Source organism: Heloderma suspectum, chromosome 1 (genome assembly GCF_057233095.1).
Source record: "Heloderma suspectum isolate Gila_16-S chromosome 1, 16-S_ref, whole genome shotgun sequence".
Taxonomy (NCBI): domain Eukaryota; kingdom Metazoa; phylum Chordata; class Lepidosauria; order Squamata; family Helodermatidae; genus Heloderma; species Heloderma suspectum.
This window is the reverse complement of record NC_139458.1, coordinates 78,741,636-78,763,003: the sequence shown is the minus strand read 5'-3', so window position 1 is coordinate 78,763,003 and position 21,368 is coordinate 78,741,636. Positions and strand designations below refer to the sequence as shown.

General features: G+C 46.8%; 1 protein-coding gene across 2 annotated transcripts in view; it reads right to left on the bottom strand.

Moving 5' to 3' along the window:
* The window catches only part of ARG2 (arginase 2), a 28,722-nt gene extending 7,354 nt beyond the window's left edge, over window positions 1-21,368 (bottom strand). The window contains exons 1-4 of one of the 2 annotated variants that reach the window (XM_084848504.1): window positions 18,765-19,042; window positions 18,069-18,141; window positions 6,603-6,780; window positions 3,003-3,162 (exon numbers count right to left, since the gene is read on the bottom strand). In XM_084848504.1, coding sequence (XP_084704630.1) covers window positions 3,003-3,162; window positions 6,603-6,780; window positions 18,069-18,141; window positions 18,765-18,884 — 531 coding nt within the window. In that variant the 5' untranslated portion in view covers window positions 18,885-19,042. Of the gene's footprint in view, window positions 1-3,002; window positions 3,163-6,602; window positions 6,781-18,068; window positions 18,142-18,764 lie in introns of both variants that reach the window. The other variant, XM_084848494.1, reaches the window with a different exon arrangement.

Genomic DNA, 21,368 nt, shown 5'->3' with positions numbered 1-21,368 from the left:
AAGGGATTAGACAAATTCCTGGAGGAAAAGGCTATCAATGGCTACCAGTGCTGATGGCTATGTGCTACCTCCAGTATCAGAGGCAGTGTGCCTATGTACATCAGTTGCTGAGGAACATGGCAGGAGGGTGCTGTGGCACTCATGTCTTGCTTGTGGACATCAACAGCTGGTTGGCCATTGTATGAAGAGAATGCTGGACTAGATGGTCCCTTGGTATGATCTAGCATGGCTCTTCTTATGTTGAGGGAGAAACAATCCAGAGATATAACAACAAATCATGGGTTAAAACTCTGGGTTGTTTCCCCCTCAACAACCCAGAGTGTCATGTTCAGGCATCTCAGAAAACTGCCAGATGCAAACCAGAAGCTAAACCAGATGTGAAGCAGTGAGCGGCAACATGCTTGCTGCCACACAGCCCCAAAAACCAATGGGTTAAACAGCCTATGGGCTCTTGTTATGTGCAAATCGGGTCATGGTATGCTTTTCTGGAAGGATGGTACATTATAGTTGGACAAAACACAAGTATAAAATTAGGATTTGTGACACCATAAGCCACCCAGTCTGCAAGGATGTTAGCATGCTCTAAAGATAACCCAAGTAGAAATGATATGTGTATAAATTATACTGAGTATAGTCTTTTGCACCCCAGACTTGTTGACATGATCTACAGGTCTTGAATAGTTATGCATAATGAACACCATTAAAAAAAAAGGTAAAGGTGTCCCCAACCAGTCATGTTTGACTCTAGGGTGTGGTGCTCATCTCCATTTCTAAGCTGAAGAGCCAGCATTGTCCGAAGACGCCTCTGTGGTCATGTGGCCGGCATGACTGAACACCAAGGTGCACGGAACGCTGTTACCTTTCCCGCTGAAGCGGTACCTATTTATCTACTTGCAATTTCTTGCTTTCAAACTGCTAGGTTGGCAGAAGCTGGGACTGAGGACGGGGGCTCACTCTGTCACGCAGCACTCGGGTCTCGAACTGCTGTCCTGCCGACCTTCCGGTCTGCAGTTCAGCGTCTTAACCGCTAAGCCACCGCGGCTAATGAACACCATACTTGACTGCATTCAGTATTCTCTCTCTCTCTCATATATATATATATACATACACACACACTCTCTCTCTCTCTGCCATTTTTGTCTCGTGTCTACCTGAATGAGGTTGGGTGCCACAATATATCTAATGTGGTACCCAGCCTCCATATCAACTAAATTTTAAAATGCTGGGAGCTGCAGCAACCAGCTATATTCTTTGCTTTTGAGGAATGTTTAGTTTTAACTTCCATCTTGAAATCATTAGATGTCCTCAGCCAGAATACACTGCCCAGTAGGTTATGCCAGGATCACATTTGCTCAAAAATTTGCAAAGCTGCAGTAGTTTGTCAGAAACATTTCTGAAGGTCCTGTTCCTGACAAGTCCCCAAGGCTGATAAAACTGTCTCAGTTGTAACAAAAGGACCAAAAATATACTAGTTATATAGAAAGCAATATTCAGCTGGGCTGAATGTCATGCGCCCCTTGGAGGAATCCTCTTTAGAGGATGGTCTGGAGCCTCCTGAGTCAGCTGTCCCCAGGGAGCCAGTCACTTCAGGGAATTCTGGGGCTGATCAGGAGGGTCCTGGGCCCTCGGGAGAGAGGGCTTTCGATCTTCTCCCTCGAAGGGTGGAAATTTCAGCTTCTGAGGAAGAGAGGGATGCTGGGCCACCACCAAACCCCCGAGAGCACCGGCATCTTAAGATTCATGATAGGACAGTGGCCAGGCAAAGGAGGGCTCACTTACTGTGGAGGGCTCATGAATGCCTCTCCTCATGAGGAACACATCTGACACAAGTCTCTTAATGTGATGCAGCTAAGCCCTGGATTGGGGCTCTAAAAGCTCTAGATAGATCACTCTCCGCTGTAACTTGAGAGCTGCTGGAAACAACGTATTACCTGAGCTCCTAGTCTCTGGTATCCTGTTTTCTTTGACCTTGCCATGTGTCTGAACCTGTGTGCTACTGAACTCCTGCCTGACTCTGCTTTTTTGGATTGTGTGTTTCTTTGGATTGTGTTTCTACATGACTGCTCTCCTGTGTTTTGGCTGTGCTTCAGACCTCTCTTCTGGAAAACACCTACTTGCCTGGTAAAAATACTTGCCCAGGGATTATAGGATAGCTCTCTAAGATAACTATTTTGTAAATGGAGGTTGAATGTCTACCTATGTCTTTATCTAAAATTATTTCTAAGCCGCCTTTAAGGGTGGAACCCTCTCAAGGCAGCGTGCAAGATAAAAACCACGCAATGTAAATAAACTTCTTAAAAAATCAATTTTAAATGTTTCAACAAAATCCATAAAAAATGATTGCCAATTAAAATCAATGGAAAAAACTTACCAGTAAAAACCAATGGCCCAGACTTAAGGGAAGGCCCGTGAGAACAGGTGGGTCTTCAGCACTTTCCTGAAGACCTGCACAGAAGGGGCCTAACAACTCCCTGACATAGTTGATTCCAGAGGTGCGGGGCCATGCAAGGAAGTAATTCACACTTTTCATCTAAGATTTCAGGTTAAAGCCATGTCATGCAGGGCAGGATCTTGTGCTCCCAGTTATGTTCTTTGTTCAGTCATCTATAATAAATGGAACTACTTGCCCCCTTTGGGGGAAGCTGTGATGTTTCAATTTTTTTTAATTGCTCTCAAGATTGCAGGGTAACTTAAGATCTAGCATCCTCATGCCTGCCTCAAGCAACAATGGTAAAATCTCCTTCTGGTATTAGTTTTTGGCACAGGAGTGTTGAATTTTGCTCCCGTGAGTGTAAATTGCATTTCACAAGCCCTGTTGTGGTTCCAGGAAGCCATGGGAGCCAAGCCTTGTCAACACTAGAGAGGGCTGTCTAAGTATTATATGGGAGAAGGCTATTCATAGGTATCACCTGTGCTTTATCAGATTAGGCAACAAGCAGAAGAGAACAGACAGATTTAATTAGAAATGTACTTCAGAGCTGGACAGCCCAATCCCTGCTTACCTTATCTTGAAGTTCTCTTAAAAGAAATGAGACTGGCTGTCCATGGAGATTTCCTGATTCGGTTGTGAGTGGAGTATTAATGTCGGCATGAGCATCAACCCAGATCACACATAGGTGTGGGTACTGCCTTGTGTGACCGCTGATGGAACCAAGTGCTAAACTGAAAAAAGACAACAGATTTCAAATTTTTATCTTACCTTAGGACAAGTAATTATAAGGGTATCTGGCAAATGTAGGTGACTGCGCAAAGAAGATAGCCACTTATTATCTTGGAGTCCACATGTATGATAACTGTATTCATCTGGTTCCTGATAGCATACTGGAACCATCACCACTCTAGACACGGACAGACAAGTAGTATTTGTACAATCCTGCCTGGGATTTTTTATCGGCTTTGAGGGACTATGGAGAAATTAATGCAAGGTCCTTATAGGCCTCTGAGTTAGTCCAGTATCTTGTTTCTCACAGTGGCCAACCAGATGTCTACGGAGAAAGAGGATCGGGAGACATTTTTCTCCCTCTCTCATAATACTACAACCTGGGGTCATCAAGTGAAGCTGATCGGTGGGAGATTCCAGACAGATAAAAGGAAGTACTTCACATAGCGCATAGGCAAACTATGGAATTTGCTACCACGAGATGTAGTGATTCCCACTATTTGAACAGCATGCTAGTCTAAATGACCCCATGGTCTGATCCAGCATGGCTCTCCTTATGTTCTTAAGGATGAACCCTCACTGCAGCATTTTGCATCAGCTGAAGTCTAAAACACGTTTCAGAGGTAGACCCTTAGAGTGCTGCAGTAAACTACCCTGGAGTTCATCAAGGTGTGCATAACGAGCCGTATCTGCCTTTTTCAGGAATGGACAGAGCTGGTGCACAAGTCAAAACCATGGCACAGCTTCCGCTTGACTATCCAGGAGCACATCCAGGAGCATTTCTAAGCTGTAAACTAGATCTTTCAAAGGCAGAACAACCTTGTGTAGAACAGGAGAGCCCTTGGATTGGCTCCCCTGGTCAACAGCACTTCTCTCTTGTCAGATTTTTGCCTCAGTTTATTTATACTACTGTTTCCATCTCTGTCTTGAGTGTAACTGTTCTGCTGTTTTCAATCAACTTTTCAATGTATTCTGTCCCCTCCACTCAGGGCAAAATAGTTTCTCAGTAGTCCTGTGGTGAGTTGACCAAAACGAGGAGTCAGCTCAGCTGAAATAACCAGCTGATGTGGGAGTGGATGATGGGCTACTTACTAGGCTATTCTATTACCCCACATATTGTCCATCACTGCTCTCAAATACGGTCTTTGACTGGCTCCACAAAATCAAATGGAAAGGAGAGAGTTGGAGGGCGTCAGCCTATTGATAACACTGAAACCCAAACCCCTAGATTACTTCTAGCAGTTCCACGTAAATGTTAAAACATTTGGCAGGAATGGGGGGATGAAACCCTGCTGCCCATGTAAGCCAAGGGGTCAAACATTAGTCCCCCAGTGCCACTTGAGATCTGCCCTTGAAGCAGAACTGAAGCCACTATAAAATAGCATCTCCCAGGCTTGCCAGGTGGCCCAGAATGATACTATGGTTAGTATCAAAAGCCACTGAGAGGTCCATGAGAATAAATAGACACACATTCCTCTTCTCCAGGTCGTTCATCCACCACAGCAACCAAGGCAGTCTCACTTCCCAAACCAATGATTTTTCAATCGGTATCCTCCCCAAATAGCTTGAGTTAGGCCAGTACCACCTGCTCAAGCCACTGCCCAGTAGTGTAAGTTTGAAACACACACATGCATACAAAAGAGAGTAAATCCAGGCATGGGGTTGTCTTTTGTAGGTGTGAAGTGGGATACCTTTGGATCTATCACTACTGAACCTATGAGTCTTTTCACTTATTTGGACTTGACCTATTTTATTTCAAAAGTATCATTTTAGCATTATCAGCTGTCTTGCAGTGCTCAGTAGTTCAAAGATTGCACCCATGCCCTTTTCATTTTGTGTTACTTGTTGCTAGAAGCTGATATAGCAAAGGGGACGAGATCACAGAACTATCACCAAGCAACTAACAAACTGGCAACTTGTAATGAAAATGCAGAAGACTATTATATATTGAGGGGCTAGTGGCACATCACAGTCGTTCTCTTCCATGCCTCAAACCTAGCTTATGTCTGTGCCTGGATTTCTTCAGGTCTAATAGGCCTTCTGTATTATGCTGCCTCAATTGCAGGCATTCCCTCAGCTGCTAGCTTTAGATGTTTGCCTGGGAAAGACTTAGGGCTTATCTGTAGCGAAGAAGACCCAAGGTCTGTCATTGTTTATCATCATCTGCCTGGGCTGCCTGCCAATGGTTGAGGTGGGTTCTTTCTCCCAGCGTGAAGACTTGGGGAAGGCAGGGGGACAGCAGCCAGGTCCCATCAATGACCATTTTCCCTTTGAGATAGGTTTGGGAGGCGGCGGGGGGGAGAATAAACAGCCCACTAAGTGTATCCTGTACAGAGGTTTGAGAGGAAGAGTCTCAACACAGACTAATCGCAAAAGTGCTGTGCACAAGCCAGGCTGATTCTGGGCATATGCTCGCTGCTGGAAGGGACTCCCAGTAGCTGGAAGAGCATACGCATATTGATCCTGCCTTGTAATTTCTTGCTTTATTAGTTTAGCTAAATACATTTCTTTCCTTCACCTACTGGTGTGTTCACTGCTTCTGAATATCCAAAAAGAAACACTGCCTATTGACAAAACAATTCGCAGAACGTGACTGAACCAAGAAAGGAGAATCCCCCTTTTGATGTTCAAGCATCAGAGTGTTAGTTGTTTGGTTGCTTTGTTGTCTGTAGAGCCTAGAACACCCTGGGCTCAGCTCTTAGTGGCGTGTATGGATTATGCTTTGTTGCCACTGTTCTGCCTTGTTTCTCATGCAACATCATAATACCACCTTGCCAGGAAAAGAGCGAAGGCACTGTATTCTGCATTAGCATCAGACGCTGCATAAGCCTTTATTTAAAAACTAAGTTGTAAGCACAGCAAGATCAGAGTTCTCCTTTCACTGTATCATATCAAACTGTAAGTGGAAGGAGACACATTTTAACACTGTTCCGTATAAACGCCTTGTATGTAGAGAATAAGCACATCAGGACAAAAGGTTTTAGCCTGACTCTCTCTGATGTGCTACTTTTCTACATATATAACCCTACATGCACACTGCAATGGGGAAGCATTCAAAAATACCAGCCCATCTGTAGCCAGAAGTGGTACAGTCAAGGGATGTGTCTACAATGCAACTTTAAATGCATGGATCAGCATTTAGTCTCCCACACGTTTTTCACAAGTATCCAGTTCCATCACTTGTGGAATTCTATCAATTCGTAATTAAATAGGCTTTTACTGTGCAAATTTATTGACTGGCTGTTATTCCATACCAGGCAAAACTTACCACTGTTTAATATAGGGGACAATGATAGCAAACTTATTCATGCTTGCTAATGACTTAATCAGCCAACAAAAATTGGGACTAATGAGTCCAGTTAAGGAAGAATGCACTTTACTGCTCTTTAGGCAAAGCAATTTTAAAACTTATTTCATTCCTCACTGATGGTTCCCAGCTTACCTGTGATCACCTCCGATGGTTATGCAGCTATGCCCAGCAGCAACAGCTCCATTCACGGTGTCAGCCAGAACTTGGCTAGCTAAGCCTACAGAGCGCGGGTATTTGACTAGGTTGTTGTAAAGCTCATCATTGGGCACTTGGGTGAAACTTAAATCTCCAAGATCATACACCTGGCAACCTGGGGACAAGCAAAATGGAAGAAGAAAGTTGGGTTATATATAACTGCACGAGCCCACTTTGGTTGTAAGTAACACTAGTGGTTATAGTATTCATTCAGTTAATGTAGATGTGTAAGCAGCTGTTTTACAGCCATGTCACTGGTTATGCAAGGATCCTACAGGACCTACGTCAGGACCACACCTTCGTATTTATAAAAGATAAATGAACTTGTTAGCTTATTTCTGGATTTTCACTTTAACCAAACACATACTCTGCAAAAAAAACAAAAAAAATAGGAGCAGAGCATACAGTGCTGATGTAATGTGTTCCTGGTACCCAACATTGGCAGACTGATTGCTCTATTGTGCAACTACAGGATCAGACAGCGAACAGTATTTAGATGGTAGCTCAGAATAAAGTCTGAATGAAATGGCTGTTGCCTCATCATCAAGTGGAGTCATGAAATGTACTCTCAGTCATAACTGCTGCCACCTGAAATTTCAAATGTTAAAGACTATAGTTAAATTTTAAGAATTCTAAGTATTTTCTGCCCTTAAAATGAACTACAATTTAGTCTTGTAAATTTTGAGAGTGGAATGCATGTGTATTTTGAAACACTATATTTTGAAACTTTAAAAAGGGAACAACATTCAGGAAGTTACAACAGTGGCTAGAGAGCCAATGTGGTGTAGGGGCAAGAGTGTTGGACTGAGAGTCGGGGGATCCGGGTTCTAGTCCCCACTCGGTCATGGAAGCTCACTGGGTGAATTTGGGCCAGTCACAGACTCACAGCCCAGCCTACCTCACAGGGTTGTTGTGAGGATAAAATGGAGAGGATTATGTACGCTGCCTTGGGTTGCTTAAGGAGGATAAAAAGGATATAAATACATAAATAGCAGTCACTTTTCCTCATTGGTGTTTCTGCTCAGCACTTTCCTTTATTTAAAAATACTATTGCCAACACTTATGTGATAGTAGGTCCCCTTGAACTCAGAAGTAGGTGGAACATGTATAGGAGTGTACTGTCAAAGAAGAGAATCTATTTTCAACAGAAACGTCAGAATCTCAAATAGACCACAGTTACAGGCTCTCTTTAGAGTGACAACATGGTGGCTTGTGAAATCCTAGCCAACCTCAAAGGTGTATTTTGCTTGGAAGCACAATCTTCTGAGTGGAATAGGGTGGCCACTTATAAATTGGCCCCAAAGAGGAAATACATCACCAAAAAGGGGGGGAGGGGCTAAAAGAGGAGGCAGATTTGCATAAAATGTGCATATGCTCACTTATATGTATAGCTACAAATTTAGAAATAATGATTTTAATTTTAATAGAACTACAGCACATTTCAGTATAGCGCAAAAGACTGCAGACCATGTGACCTGGGTGCCTGTCTGTTCAGTCTGCCGTCCAGTTGATAACTGTTGATGGGAAACGGTTCTTGAGCTTTTTAATCTTTAAACTGGAATTGAAAGACAGCCTTTCAAATAGAGGATGGGCCTCTGGCAGCCCTTTCAACAGAGAAACTATCCTCTGTAAGAGAGGACACCTGGCAACCCTAAGAGGAAGTAACTAAGTCATGGGATACAGATTTAAATTGTTCTTTGAAATACAGAATAAGTAGTAAAGTTAGGCTTTAAGTTGCCATTTTAAATGTTGATTTAATCAAGTCATAAATATTTTTGTGCTACCAAAAAGAAATACTTTTGCTTCAGTTAGTTTATTTCTGTTTGATTTGCAAAAATTGAGGGCTCAATAGCAGGCCCTTTAAATTTTCTTTGCAAAATGGTAACAGAGCAATTGAATAGCCTAGTATTAGGCCTCAATTCTATTACTATTTATTTATTACATTTATACCCCACCTTTCTTCCATCATGGAACTCAAGGTGGCTACATGTGGTTCCCTTGTAGCCTCCCCTCGAAACACTGACCCAGACCCAAACCTGCTTAGCTTCAGCAAGGTGGCTGCCTCATGTACCTCCAGACTATGCCCTGGGACCTTAATAAATTATCATTTATTAAGGTTGCATAATAAGTCTGCAGCCGAGGAGAATTTGTGGTACATACTAATGAAGGAAAAGGTTTAAGAAAGCAGCAGCAGTGAGTAGTACTTAATTTTAAAAACTTTATGAAATTGCCCCCCATCTAGAAATGTTGGTACATGAGCCTCTTAACCTCCCTGCATCTGCTCATGTTACCCACATATGGCTGCTTCACATTAACACATGCCTTGTGTTAATGTAGCTGGACTCCCAGCAGTCAGAAACTTGCAATTCCACTCCCCCCTTTCATAATTTCCTAAGAGTCATCATAACTCAGACCATACGCCTTTGCTAGTTATACACCTAGTATCAATAAGACATGAACAGTTGTTTACAAACTGCTGCCATTTGGTGGGTACCTGCACATTTTAAGACGCAATTGTTTCCAGAACCAGCAAGAAAAGAATATCACTAGTACATCTCCTTTGATTGCCCCCCACCACACACACACACAACTTAAAAGACCTGATCTCATAGGAACGTATTCATAGGAAAACTTCACTATGATCAAGGAGCAAAGGAAAGTCATCTTAAAGTTATCATTTATAGTCATAAAATTCCCTTGGGGAGAGCAGTCCTATTGTTACTAGACGCTATCTAGATGGCCATAGGATGTTTCAGTTTCTGGAAACCAAGGTCATCCAACCTTGGTTTCCAGAAACCACACTCGCTGCCCCCTCACCTCATAGCTGGCACGGTTCTTTCCGTATTCATAAACAGAGTGCGTAGAGGGCAAAAAGGGGCAGTCCCAAGAGGAGACGGTGGAAGACCCTTTAGAAAGCTTCCTATCAGGTCTCTGGGCCCCTTCCCTCCTCCTTCCCAAAGCCATCGCTAGACATGCGAGAACATGCTTCTAGCCACAAACGCAGGGCAGCTTGAGCACAGAGGGGAGGATTCCCTCCATGCTCCATCCACTCTGCATTGGATAGGCGTCAGCCTCCAAGTTCAGAGGCTGACATCTATCTCAATAAGATTGAACCCTAAATTAACATAAATCCAGATAACCCATTATAGCTGATTTCTTGATAATAGAAAACAGGAACAATTTTTAAAGGTTTTTTATACTGAATTAGATCCAGTGTTGTGCTAGCAGAACTTCACTAACACAATGGGACTTTCTCCCTCCTTCAGCCTGAAAATCTACTCCAGTGGGTTTCCTAGCCCTTTGGAGCTGATTTTGAGGGCATGTAGGAGGGAGGAGGGCTCATCCCCATCCCTGTTTCACTGACAGAACTGCTTCCATCAATGGAATTACAGTATTGGATCCAACCCACTGTGTAGTGCATGTTCTTACATGCTGACTAGTCCCAGCTGACTAGATCCACTCCTGTTAATCTGCAGTACAGCTACTGCATCCAATATTCTTGGACTACTCAATGAGCTCCAAAATCAATTTCAGTTAACTGTTCCACCCACCCCTAAGGGGATGGGGCAATCAATACATTATAGTCAGTTGTACAACTAGTTTAATTCTTATGCAAGTGCAACAACATAGAGACACTACACATAGTTAAAGATTAAACTTAATAAGTAATGGCTTTCCCCCGCAAACCTAATATATATCTTTGGTTCCATGTTGTTCTCCTAACCTCAAAGGGATTATCCAGATAAAGTGCAGGTCATTTAAAACGAGTATCTCTCCAAAATCAGTCAGTCAGCAATCCTTTAACCTGCACTGTTGCATCAAGCCTGATGCAATGGCAGCCTGTTCTGTCATCATGTGCAGCCTTGTAACAGAGAACTGTCTGACATCAGAGCTGTCCCTTCTAACGGCTTGGCCTGGATAGGAGTTTCTGGCAAGAAGCCAGGAAAAGTAGACAGCATATAAAGCCATTTATAGCCAGCCATGTCCCCTTTTTCTTTATCCCTTTACTTCAGGCTCTTTGCAAGTCTCCCCTTTCCTGTTTACAGATTTTTCCAAGACCCACTAAGCTGAAAGCCAGGAAAATTCCTCCGTGTTCCTACTGACGACGTTTTATCTGTCACTACCATATGAAATCAGAGGTCTCTACGGATGAGCCAGCACCTCATTCTTTATACAGATGAGTTAATGACCAATTGCACAAAAAGAGAAGAACTGGTATTTGCATAATTCTGTGATTTAATCAGTACCACACAACATGTGGTGATCTTAAGTTGATGGAAGCCACAATGGAAACAATTTGATTTCGTAACTTGGTGTGCTTCTAAATCAGTAAGTGTGGTTAAAGTAAAATGGGCATGGTATCTAGGGGTGTACGAAAGTCACTTTTCGCGGATTCTGTTCATGGGTGGGGGGAGGCGTTACGTCCCTCCCCCCCAGAATCCTCGACGGGGGGGAGGCGATCCGGTTCTCCCCCCCAGAATCCTCGACGGCCGGCTGTGCTCTGCGGCGGCTCTGCGGAGCAGCCGGCCAGGCCCAGGCCAGGGCTGTCCGCAGCCGGATTTCCGGCTGCGGAGGGCTCTGGGTAAAAAAAAAAAAGCGTACGCAAATGGCAGTGGCTATGGCCACCGCCATTTGCGTTCCTTATTTTTCGCCGTCTTAGTCTACGTAAATATTTAGAAGAAAATATGAAAAGAAGAACAATGAAAGAAAGAGGAACGCAAATAGAAAGGGGAATGCAAATAGTGTACTGGGCGCTATTTGCGTTCTCCTTTCTTGTCTTTGTCTTAGTCTACGTAAATATTTACGTAGACTAAGATGGCAAAAAATAAGGAACACAAATGGCGGCTGTAGCCGCCGCCATTTGCGTACGCTTTTTTTTTAACCCAGACGTGATAGGCTACGTAAGTCTTTACGTAGCCTATCACGTCGGGGGGGGGGGGGGAAACAAAACAAAAACACAGACTGCAAATGGCAGCAATGGCGGCCGGTCGGAAGACCAGCCGCCACCAAAGCCGCTGCCATCCGAAACATCCGCCCCAGGTAAGTCTCATCCCGGGGGGGGGATCCGCGGGGGGTGGGGGTGGCAGGCCGTTCCACGATGGATTTCAGGGGGCATTCGGCCTCACCGAGATCCGTCACGGAATTCTCTGACATCCCTAATGTATCTCCTTTGTACCTACGTAAACAAGGTTGTAAAGTCATCTGAGAACTAGGAAAAGGCAAAAATGCCAAAAAGTATACATTAAAATTGTTGACACGGAGAAAGGAGGGTGGAGCATTTCACTTGCTCTAGACATTCTGTATGACTTGAAAGTGAAGCTGCTGAATTTTCATTCACAAGTTTGACGCAATGAGACTTGTACTCAGTAGGACCTGGGAGCGGCAAGCTCATTCCAGAAAATAATTGTTCCTTTGTCAGGTGCTTCAGTACACTGTTCGTCTTGTCTTGCCTTGCCCTGCCCATTCATTAAATGTTGGGAGTGAGTCACACCTATTCTGATTGGATCTTCTGCTCTTTTGAGGACTCCATTTTCATTTGTGATCTGCATAACAATCTCTTGTCTGGCCTTTGGGCCTAACTTTGTATTAACATTGCCTCTCCCTTCTCTATGTATGCATCAGCCTTCCCCATCCTGGTGCCTTCCAGGTGTTTCGGACATCACTGAGGGCACACCAGACCGGGGAAGGCTGGTCTACACACACACACCTACCTCTATTCACTGTGCTCAGCACTTTATATGTTTGATGAAGTGAGCTCTGGCCCATGAAAAATTTCCCACAAGACGATCTCTTAATCTTTAAAATGCCTTCAGACCTCTTTGCTGTTTTCTGCAACAGACTAACATGGCTGTCCCTCGGAACTTATAGCTATAGTGTTTGCACCAATTTAACTAATCCGAAAAGATTATGACTCATGCGGCAGAATCATCCTCTTTTTCCTGGTAAGAGGCCGACAGGAAATCCTTGCTTTAAAGCCCTCTTCTGGGTTGCGAAAACCACCCGAAGCTATAACAGAGAGTACTTTCGTCATTTGATGATGTCGTGTTTGCTACACTTCATAGTCACTGACACACTCCCTTTAAAGTTGCACTTCTCTAATCCACTTCTGAGTATGGGTTTTCAGTTGATACTCAGGAGTCCAGTCCGTGGTGTTGCTGTTCAATCTAGTCTATATTTATATACCAGAAAGAAGAGAATGGCACCAATCCACAGCCAAAGAAAGGGCAAAACATCCAAAAGGTGCAGAGGATTAAAAAAAATTAAAACAACTTTTTTACCAAACACATTTTGATCCACTGCTCTTTATCACAGGTATTTTTCCACTCCTTTCAAAAGAAACAGGTAATCTTTCCTTTTTTCGTTTTCAGTTCATGAGAGACAGAGAACCGATACTGACCTGGTTCATACATAATGACAATCCATAGGATGTTTAATCCACGGGTAGCCAGGACCACGCAGGAGCAAGCAAGAGTACTGCCTCCAGACTGTTCACCGCTTCTTTCCCATTTTTGTAAACCACCCTGGGTGGTTCCTAGGTTGTGCTCTGTGACATGTAAATCCAGAACTCTGGGTTGTTGAGGGAGAAACAACCCAGCATTTTAACCCACAGTTAGTTGTTGGAACCATGAGGGAGCAAGTGAGCAACTACCCATGGATTGTTGTGTCACATGCAAACCAGGTCAGTCTGTCTCTCACGAAAGGAGTGGAAAAATACACATGACAAAGAGCAGTGTTTTAAAAATCTCAAAAAGTTAAACCTGTGTTCCATGTCACCTCTGGATGTTCTGCCCCGGTTTATTTTGCACACTAATACAATGGCTGAAACCTTGTCCTGATTTTTTTGAATTGATTGATTTACTATGATTATATCATACTCTTACATTTATTTATTTACATGGGGTTTCCAATGGTGCCCCATCCAGGTTATTGATTCAGATCCATGCCCACTTAGCTTTAGTAATGCTGCAGCATCACATGATCCAAAGCCACTAAATAGGCCCTTGATTTAGACTTGTTAACAACCTATTCACGGCGTGGTATTATGAGGCGGGACCTGTCCTGCCATTAAGAGATTGGAATTTTCAGTTCAATACTATGCATGCCTATTCAGAAGCAAGCCTCACTGAGTTCAGTGGGACTTACTCCCAGGTAAGTGTCTGTAGAATTGCAGCCTAATAGGCTTAAGGTTAATCACCAAAAACCAAATACTTCAGCAAGAAATCATATGGGAACTTCATTTATCAGTGACTACCTCCCTTCACCGTTAGGGCGCAATCCTATGGATGTTTAGACAGAAAAACATCCTACAACTACCAGCATTCCCCAGCCAGCATGGCTAGCCGAGGAATGCTGGGAACTGTAGGGCTTTTTTCTCAAAGCTTTCAGGAAACTCTGGGATCAATCATCTTTCAATCATCTTTCTTTATCCCAGACATAGTATGACAAAGCTAACATGAATCACAAGTAGAGTATTTGTAAGGTAGTGTCAAACGTTGAGTCATTGACAAGGAACTAGACTAGTTCAAGAGAGCTTAGCTAAAATGACAACTATGCTGCCAATTACACAAGTTTGTGCTAATCAGACGCTACCAGCAGGAGACTCAGGTACATGCTTGATTCTTCTGTTAAAATAAATGGGACTTCAGCAACGAAGCATTGAATAGCAAGTAAAAATACTTATACAGACAAATCTAAGCATGTGATAACCTTACCAAGTCATCAAAATAAATCCACAGCTTACATCAAATGTGATGCTTCCGTCATGACCGTACCATATAAAAATGCATGCTAGGCTGTCATTCTTATGGGTCTATTAGCATATGCTCTTCCACCCATTTATCAAAAATCCCAAATGACTAAGGTCAGACTTCTTCCTTCCTACCAAGAGGGCAGGCCCCCACAACAGATTCAGTCTCTTTCAATTTGAAAGTAGAAATATTTGAAAAATATGGGTAGAGCATGGATACAGTGCCTTCAAAGTGCAGACTAAAGTCACCTTCCTTGTTCAGATTCAGAACAGGTCAACAAACATCTAGATACTCTAGCCATGTTCGGGCACTCATCTGAATGTGAGGGCTTAAAGAGGGCAGAGGGATGGGGCCCTGCATGCTGACCCCACCCCCTACATCTCCCAGAGCATAAGCCCCGCCACCACACTCCACACATTGCGCAGTGAATTCTACTTGCATTCAAGCAAACAAGAGTAGAACTCCCTTTCAGACCTTGCCAATTCAACACAGCAAGGTCTGAACTGAGAGGGTGGAGCCAGTGCACCTGGGGACATGGTGTGCATGTGCTTTAAGCCCTCGTGAAGTACACACTTACATGGAAGTAAGACCCACTCAGTACCGTGGGACTAGGCTACTGCACAGAGTTTTAGGCCTTGTTTGGGGATAGAAACTGTCTTGGTTGTGTTGTGGGATGACTTTTGATGGGAGAAATAGAGGTGGGGTGGGAGTGTGACCTTTTGATTCTCCTGAACTTCTCAGAGTGCAATCCTATGCATGTTTGGACAGAAAAAAGCCTTACAACTTCCAGCATTCCCCAGCCAGCCATGCAGAAAGAAGTCCTCTAACTCCCAGCATGGTTGGCTGGGGAATCCTGCAAGTTGTAGGACATTTTTCTGCCTAAACTTGCATAGGTTGTGCCTTCAATACCATCAACCATCGTATCCTTCTGGAGAGGCTGTCCAAGTTGGCAACTAGCAGCACCGTCCCTTAATGGTTCTGGTTGTACCTGGATGGCCATTTCCAGAAGGTGGTGCTGGAGGATTTCAGCTTGACTCTGGCATTTATACTTTGGGGTCCTGCAGTGTTCTAGGTCACCCCCCCTGCTGTTTAACACAAGACCACTGGGGGTGGTCATCCAGAGAAGTGGACCGAGATGTTACCAATATGCACACCCCAGATGTCCCAGCCCAGCGCCCCCCGATGTGTTGGACTGCAACTCCCATAATTCCAGTGGCCGTGATGGCTGGCAATTGTGGTAGTTGCAATCCAACACATCTGGCGTGCACCAGGGTTGGGGAGGCTGGCAAACCCAGTTCTGCCTCTCCTTTTCATCCAATCGAGGTGAAGCAGTAGATGTTCAGAACCAGTGCCTGGGCACTGTAAAGCACTGGATAACAGCCCTATAAACCTAGACATAATCCAGGTAAGATGGAGGTTCTACTAGTGGGAGATTCATCTCTCCAGTGAGTGGTCTTCAACCTCTTCTGGAGAGGGCCGCACTCCCCCTAAAGGGCCCCCTGAAGGTTCATAGTTGGAGGGAGGGGTGTATTGATTCATCCCTGTCACTAGAGACACATGGCCTTTAAAGAACCTTTTACTAGCTTAGGCTGGTCCACCAGCCATGGCCCTACCTGGACAGAGGTAGCCATGCCTCAGTGATCCATGCCCCCGTAACCTCCTGTTCTGATCTCTGTGATGTGTTGTATATGAGGCTGCCTTTGAGAATGGTCTGGAAACTACAGTTACTCCAGAATATGGACGTGAGGTTGCTAACTGGCACTAGACATGCAAATGTATTTTGCCTGGACTGCGTCATCTTCCTCTGGCTCCCAGCACATTTGTAAGCCCAATTCAAAGGACTCATTTTGACCTTTATGGCTTGGGACCCCAGTACCTGAAGGACCACATGCACCTCCCTGGACCTTGCGATCATTGTCCGAGGCCTTTCTCTGGGTGCACCTGCCAGGGAAAATGCAGCAGGTGGCTATGACTGAAATGGCTTTTTTAGGTAGTAGCACCCTAGCAATGGAATACCCTCTCCAGGGAGGCCCACACTTGAATGCTCTTCCAGCACCAGGCTAAGACCTTTTTATTTTCCCAAGCCTGCTAAATCTTGCTGTCACTTTTAAAATCTTTGTACATTTTCCACTCTTCATTCTTTATCCTGTTTTTTTAATCTTAACTTGGGAGTTTAATTTTAATGCGGCACGTCATTTTATTATATTATTTAACTGACTGTTGTTGATTTGTTTTATTCAGTGAGCTGCCCTGAAAACTTTGTGTTATAGGCCTCAACCTATATACAAAATAAACAAATACATTAGAGCAGGGATGGGGAACCTCAGGGCCCCAGATGGCCACACGGCCTTTTCCTTGCCACACCCCTTTCTCCTGGTAGCCAATCATCTTCGAACTTTTGCATTTTTCCCCATTCGAAAAGGTTAAAATATTTCTCCTAGGGCATAGTTACTCGCAGTAAGAGCTTTAAGATAGAATATATGGTGCTTTTAATATTTTAATCCCATCCCTTTGAGTCCCAGCCCCACCCACCACTGGAATGCGGCTCCCACTGCATTCCTGCATTAGAGTAAGCACTGAAAAAGCACCTAGCGAAGTTTGAAGGATTTCACTTTAAAGTAGATCTGGTCAAGTTGGGCTAGAATCTTTTTCTATTGAGCAAGTTTTGAAGTTATTATGGGGGAACAACTCCTTGATGCTTTTGCAATAGAAAGCAAGATTAAATCCTGATTCCCTACCCCAGGGCCGGCCCCGCCATTAGGCAGAGTGAGGCAGCCACCTCACATAGCTGATTCTGGGTGTCAAGAAACAGCAGCAAATTGTTTTGTTGTTATGATATTGTATTTTTACTCCCAGAGAGAAGTGCTTGTGGGATCTTCTGCCTCAGGTCCCAAAATAGGCCAGCCTTGTGTACTATGCATGTGATGAAATGGAGTGTAGTTCATGAATGCTTATACCATGATACTCTTGTTAGTCTTTAAGTGGTCACAAGGCCCTTTAGGGTGCAATCCTATGTATGTTTAGACAGAAAAAAGTCCTACAGCTCCCAGCATGCCCCAACCAGCTGGGGCATGCTGGGAGTTTAGGACTTTTTTCTGTCTAAACTTGCATAGGATTGCACTCTTATTCTTCCTGCTGCAACCCTGCGCCTTGGTCAGGGGGAGGCAGAAAGGGGGCCGTATTTGATGCTCTCTCTAAGCAGCAAAATGTCTTGGACCCACCCTGCCTTACTGCAGCTTCTGCTTTCGAAAATTTTTTTTTTTAAGTTCTTCTTTGAAGTGAAATGATCTGTCAGTGGGAAGGACTTTGCCTCTGGCCACGCGCGTCCTTCATTCTCTGCTATACAGCCAGAGAAGAAAACTCCGGAGGAGAAAAAAGAAGAGGCGGGCCTCCGGGGCCCCTTTGTCTCCGTGCTGACAGCCGCCAAGAGGGCACAGCCTGTCTCTTTCACGGGCCCAGCAGGCTCCCAAAGCAGGTGTTCTCCGCCCGCCCGGCTCCCTTCCCGACAGAAGCCAGGCCCGATTTCCAGAACTGCCCCCGCCCCACCCGCCACAGCCGGCTCCTATCGCGCAGCACGAGTCACACGCGGGCAGGGCGCGGAGAGGAGCGACACCGACCCCGGGAGGACAGAAAGCGGCCGCCCGGGCTTGCTTACCCATGCGGGAGAGCTTCCCCACCAGCCCCGCGTTCCGGACGGCGGCAGGGCCATGGTCCACCCCTCTCTTCTTCTGGAAGACAAAAGAGGAGCGGCGATGGGAGACCACTCGCGCGGCGGCGGCGGGGCCCCATCGCGGGGCGGGCTGACATCGCCGGAGGCCGCCGCGGGAAATTTCCACTCTCGGCGGGAGGCCGCCGCGGTCGCCTGCTGCCCGCCGGCCAGGTCGCCTCCGGCCCCGCCCGGCCGCTGCTTCCGCGCATCTTCTCGCGCCTCGGCCGGCCCGCCGCCCCGCGCCGCGGAAATCCTCCCCTCCGCCGAAGGCCTGGTGCCCCTCGGGCGGGCCGGACTACGGCTCCCCTGTGCGCACGCGGGGTTTCTCGTCCGGCTCATCTAGAGAGCAGCAGATGCGGGCCGCGGAGGGCGACGAGCTGCGGAGCCGCCACAGCCGCAAGGCGAAGCATCTCTCGCCCGAAGGCAGGCTGGGGCCCGGGTGCGCGCAGGCCCCCCGCGCATCTCCGTTTGGAAGGGCGACGCAGGGCCCCCTGCCCCCTTCTACGCCCCGGGGGGCAGCCTCCCCCAGTCCGCCCGCGCGCGCGCGCACGCACGCAGCCGCAGGAGGGCTGTGCAGGGGGGAGGGGAAGGCCCAGGCCTGCAGCCCCGCGCGTCCCCCCCCGCCACGCCACCCCCGCTCACCTGCCCCCGGGAGAACGGGGCTCCGATGAGGGCCACCGAGTGCGCCGGTCTCTTCTGGGCCCGCAGCGGGGGTCCCGCTTGCTGCCTCAGCAGCCGGGCGAAGCTGCTGCGGAGGGACATGGCGGTGAGGGCGATCCCCGGGGGGGGCGGCGAGGCGGGCGCCGCTGGCGGGGTCGCTCGCGGGCTTTGCGCTGGCCGCAGCGAGCGCGAGGCGGCGGCCGCAGCTTATGAGCAGCCGGCCCCGCGGCGCCCGCAGCACAGCCGCCCCGCCCCGCCCCGCCCCGCCCCGCCGGCCCGCTCCTTTCTCGCACGCCGCCCAATGGCGGCGGGGCTCCCGGGGGTGTGCCCGCGAGCCCCCGGGGGGCGGGCAGCGCGGGCCGGGCCGGGCCGTGGCCAGGCGCCGCGGGCTCCTGCCCAGCTGCCGCCGCTTCAGCATTGTGCCCCCCGCCCCGCCCCGGCGCCGCGTCCCCGTCCCGCGCATTCCGGGGCCCCGCCCGGGTCTCTTGGATTTGCCCTTTCCAAGGCTCCCCTCCCCGCGGGGAAGGGGACTTTGGGCGGCTTTGCAAAACGTGGGCCGCCGGTCTGCGCACGCGGGGGGCGGACGGGCGAAGTGCCCCTCGACCTCGGCGCGGCGCACTGCGGAGGGTCGAGCAAGCGCTTCCCAGCCAGCGCCGTCCAGCAGAGTGCTCGGTTGGCCGTAATTATTGTACTTAGTAATATATCCGAGTCGCCCGCTCAGGAAAGTGTGTGTGTGCGCGCCCGCCCGCGCGCGCACGAATGAATGAATGAATGAATGATGCAATCTGAATTGCATCGGTTCCCGATCTCGGTTTAAAAAGTGGATGGGAATTTTTTCCAGCTACGACGTGTAGGATTCCGGTGTACGGAAACGATAGAACGGACAAGGCCTATTTCGGTTTATCAGGAGCCATGCGCCTCATAGAGGGCGACACCCGTGCTGCCCAGGGTCTAGAGGTCTTCCCAGCAATGCTAGGAGAACCCGAGGGCCTGAATCCGAGCCTTCGTACGTGCCGAAAGCATCATCCCCACCGTGCGCGCCCTCGCTTGAGGCGCGCTCCCGCCTCTGCCCGCCGCCACATCGCGGCACACGCGCTCCTCCCCCGCCGGCTCTCCCGTTACCGAACTCGGCCACCTCCCAAGGCCCACGGACATCTCTCTCTTGCCAGCTCCGGGAATATCCTCGAGCCAGCGGCCTCCCGTCTACTTCTGCTCGCACTTTTCACACTTCGCTTCCTAATCCAAATACATCGCCCGCTTTCCAGAAGGACAAAGTAACCTCCTCACAGATGTTCCGCTAGGGAAAGCAGCGACGAAAGGGCCCGACTGACTTCGTTCATTTGAAAGGCGGTGCTGCTGAAAAGGGCGCAACCGGAATGAAACTTGCGTCTTACTGGCTCCCACGTGAAAATTCTACAAGTCACATAAAACAGCCTGGAACTGCCAGCTTCCAGTGTTCCGACTGTCCTCTTCTTAAAGAGCCATTGTCTGGACGCATAGCGCAACCCTGCACACATCTACGCAGATGTGAATCTCATCGAGTTCAATTGATCTTATCTCCAGGCGCGGGGTGTATAGGATCGCAGCTTTAATTCTCTGCTGCCACAGTTTTTAGTGGCGAATCAGCCCTCTCAGTTTTCCTCCCTTAAAAGAGGCTTTCCTGCGTATTCGCCTATTTTTCTACAGGAACTTTTAATAAAGTTTCTTTGAAAAATCTGGTCTCAATTATGAACCACAAATTTCATGCTGGGTGATTGCCAAAGAAATCAATCGGTGATATTTGGGTGTTGATTTCAGAAAATTAAGGCTGCAATCCTATACACACTTTCCTGAGTGTGAAGTCCCACTGAACTCTTAAGAGTTCTACTGAGTAGACATATTTAGAATCATGTGAATCTGTAGTTCAGCCCTCCCCAATGTGGTGCCTTCCAGAAGTTTTGGATCACAAGTTCCAGCATTCCTGACCATTGGCCATACTTGCTGGGGCTGATGGGAGTTAAAGTCAAAACGATCTAGAGGGCACCAGGTTGGGGAATTCTGCTGCAGTTTCATAAAACAGAGTGTTCCAACCAAGATAGTTTCATACTTCTTTTTTATAGATTCTGATAGGTTAGATGATATGTGACTGCATTATACTGAGCCAGATAATTGTCCTTTCTAGCTCAGACCCAGTACAATATTCCACACTTCATGGAAACTTACTCTTCAGGTCATGGAAAAACACTGATCTCTCCTGTAATTATCATTCCTTGTTAGTGGATAGTTCCAAGCAATGCAAGTAAATCTATTGTTTGGGTGCCAATCTTATACCCACTTACCTGAGAGTAAATGCGATAGAAGTCAATCGGGCTTACTTTTGAGTAGACATGTATAGAAATGCACTGTTACTTGGATCAGGAAGATACAGTATCAGAAATCATTTTAAAAATTGTAGTTTGTTCAGATTTTTGGTTTTTGTTCTTGAACATTTCAGAGAATGTGAATGCATTATTTGTGATTTGCTATGATTTTATTGGGGGGAGTTACAATATGTCACTGATAATTAAAAAAAATAGGTAGGATACAAATTGCAGAATAAATATGAAG